At 36.1% G+C, this 3144-nt stretch overlaps 1 protein-coding gene across 1 annotated transcript; it reads right to left on the bottom strand.

Moving 5' to 3' along the window:
- Positions 1-632: 632 nt before the first annotated feature.
- Positions 633-1322, bottom strand: LOC127081088 (uncharacterized). The gene has a single exon (XM_051021374.1). It carries the CDS (start codon positions 1320-1322, stop codon positions 633-635), a length of 690 nt encoding a protein of 229 aa, XP_050877331.1.
- Positions 1323-3144: the final 1822 nt, after the last annotated feature.

Raw genomic sequence — 3144 nt, 5'->3', positions numbered from 1 at the left:
ACTGCATGATAAACTGGCACACATCATCACCAATAATATCCCAAGAAGTTTGAAAGAATCTAGCAGGAAATTTATCAAGACCCGGGGATTTCCAAGCTCCATTTCAAAAGTTGCTTGCTTGATTTCATCCACCACAAGCTCAACTACCAGACTAAGCTTATAAATCTCAGAAAGGGCAGGAAACAAATGAAATGTCGTAAAAATTTCACTAAAATCAGTGTCATAGGTATACAACTGATAAACGTTTTCTCTAAAAGTAGTAGCAATATCAAGAGCATCAGTTAACCAAGTCCCATTAGCATCCTAATGGAGTGCACATGCTTGCAACGTCTTCGTTAAAGAGCATTTATATGATAGAAACATGTATTTCTATCTTTATCTCTAGCCAATGATCCTTGGCTCTCTAAAACCATGATAATTCTTCCTGACAAAGAATTTTGTGGAGCTCTTTTTGCAAGTTAGCTTCCAGCCTTTAAAGACCAGCATGGCGAACAACATCATGAACTTTACATTGCATACCTTCAATTATGTGTATAATGGTTTTCTTATCCTGCAGTAAACTTTGAATCCAGTGCATGTTCCAACTTTTAGTATGATCCCTAACTACCTCCAAGTTTTGCAACATACCTAAGTCAGGCTTCCAGGCAGCCAACATCATAAACTTGAAGGAATTTTCCATAATCCAAGAACAAGTCCTTCGCCATAGATTTTTGTTGGTCCTCATAAAGAGAAACAAGATTTGGATGATGCTCAGAGTAATTTATTCTATTGAGCACCCTAAGAAAGGAATCAGGAAATTGCAACCGCCATATATCATTACTAATATCCATATCCAACCTTTCAAAGACATGCATACCTCCATGACCAATAACACCACGCCAGGTGAATTTATGACCTGTAGCACCAACATCAAAAAGCTTGCACTCATTTAATCTATCATACAAGGATCGCTTCTTATCCAAGAGGGGGACACCACCATGTTTCTCATATTTATCCTTGATATCATTAAAATCCCCACCTAAAACCCAACCAATATCATACTTAGTATCTACCTTTATGAGCTTTTGCCATAATTCCTTCTTCCGTTTAGGCTTGGGACTAGCGTAAGCAGCCGTAAGATTCCAAGAAGCTTCATCCCCACTGTAAACTCTCACATGCAAAAATTGAAAGTGCTTTTGCAGGAGAATGAGTTGAAGAAGATCACTTTTCCAACCCATAACAATCCCCCCAACATAGCCTTGATTCTCAGAATAAAGATAACCATCAAAACCTAAGTAGTAAAACATTTTACAAAGAAAGCTAGGATCTATGCGGGTCTCCATTATGATGAAGATATAAGGATGATTCTCCCTAATATAATGCTTACAAACAATGACAAATTCCTTATTGCCCACTCCATGATAGTTCTAGAACATAACTTTAAGTTGATTATGATTCATGAAGAGATTAATGCAAGAAAGTAACCCCTTTGAGCTCCTTGCGAGTTTCCTCAACAAATTCCACATCAAGGGAGACATCCTTGGACCTTGATTTAACAACAACATCCATATTTTGTTCCAATTCACTAGCAGTAAGACCTTTGTTAGGAACAAAGTGAATAATTGAAGGTTGAGACAGACAATACTCTGAATCAACTTCCACTGCATCACATTGGGCTCTAAAAGTTATAGGACTGAGTTAATCAAGATTACTTTGCTTGTTCCTCTGAGCTCCATCATCATCCTTAGTGTAGCGGTAAGTTCATGATTATCAAGCTATGGATAAACTTGACGTCAATAAAACCAAAGTTACCACCGAGCTTTTATTGTTTCCAAAGAAAAAGGGAAAAGTATGAACAAAACCCAAAGATAAGAAGATTTCAAATCAAAACTAATAAAATGCTAGAGATTTCAGGTAAGGGGGTTGTTTACACAGAGGAAAGGTGTAAGAACAAGATTTTGTGTCTATAATTCATCTCTAAGGTTTTGACGATAACAAAGGATGAAACAAATTGGTACCCTAACATAATTTATCTAAGTGTGCAGGACTCTAATAAAAAAAGGTCAAATAGACATACATCTGATAATCATGTAAGTCCAGAATGACCACTGTAAGACCCCAATTTTGACCCTAAGATCCCTCATGCAATCTCATCATATGCATTAGCATTGGGATCATACCTTAGCATCCTCCTTACCCCTCTTTCATTGGGTTTGTTTTGGGAGAGATCACCAAGAACCATGTGATTGTATCATACTTGTATATTATCATTTCACTAACCAAAACACGAAAAGTATGTCTTTGTATTTGCCTAACTCTTTTTGTAGGGAGGGCATGATCACCATTGATCTATCAAGTTCACATCTAGGGTTTGAGACCCTCATAGCTAAGAGCACAACTAAGGAATGATCCACAATGGCTCTAAGCATCATATATGAGTCCCAATGATCTTTGCATGTTATTTTGATCAAGATTTCTTCAAGAATTTGGAGTTGGTTTGCCTTGGAAACCCTAGTTTGTTTGGGTATCTTGAGTAACTTCTTCAACAAGCTTCCTCATCAATTGATCAAATTTCTCAAAGGGGAACTTCAAAATTCATCATCTTATGAATATATGATCTACCATGAGCCTAAAAAGTCAAGATAATTGCAAGTTATCAAGTTGGTTGATGGTGGTTGGCCAGATGAATTCATCTGATCAAAACTGGGTCCCCCTAGACCCTATCTCCTACAATTTTCACCATATGAAAATGATTACAAGAGCAAAGTTACTATAAATGACATTACAAACAACTTCTATGTTAAAGTGTAGAGATAAGTTTGCTTGGAAAGTCATTTTCCATGTTGAAACATTATAGGTCATTTTGTCTAAAGCCTAATTTGAAAGTCAACTTCCCAAGGCCATAACTTGCTCAATTTTTATGATATGAAAAATTTCCAAGTTGAACAATCAAATTAAATATGTCTACTTCAACTTTGAAGTTTGGAGTTAGAGCTAAGTCAACTTTTATGAGCATGTGATATAAGGATACATTATAGGTAATTTTGGACCAATACCATTGAACAAGTGATTTTCCTCAACTTCAAAAATGCATAACTCTCTTATTCTAAATTCAAATTATTTCAAATTGGTGACTATTTTGAAGGTATTTGAAAGAGTTACAAC

Source organism: Lathyrus oleraceus, chromosome 5 (assembly GCF_024323335.1).
Source record: "Lathyrus oleraceus cultivar Zhongwan6 chromosome 5, CAAS_Psat_ZW6_1.0, whole genome shotgun sequence".
Classification (NCBI taxonomy): domain Eukaryota; kingdom Viridiplantae; phylum Streptophyta; class Magnoliopsida; order Fabales; family Fabaceae; genus Lathyrus; species Lathyrus oleraceus.
This window is presented reverse-complemented; position numbering and strand designations above follow the sequence as displayed.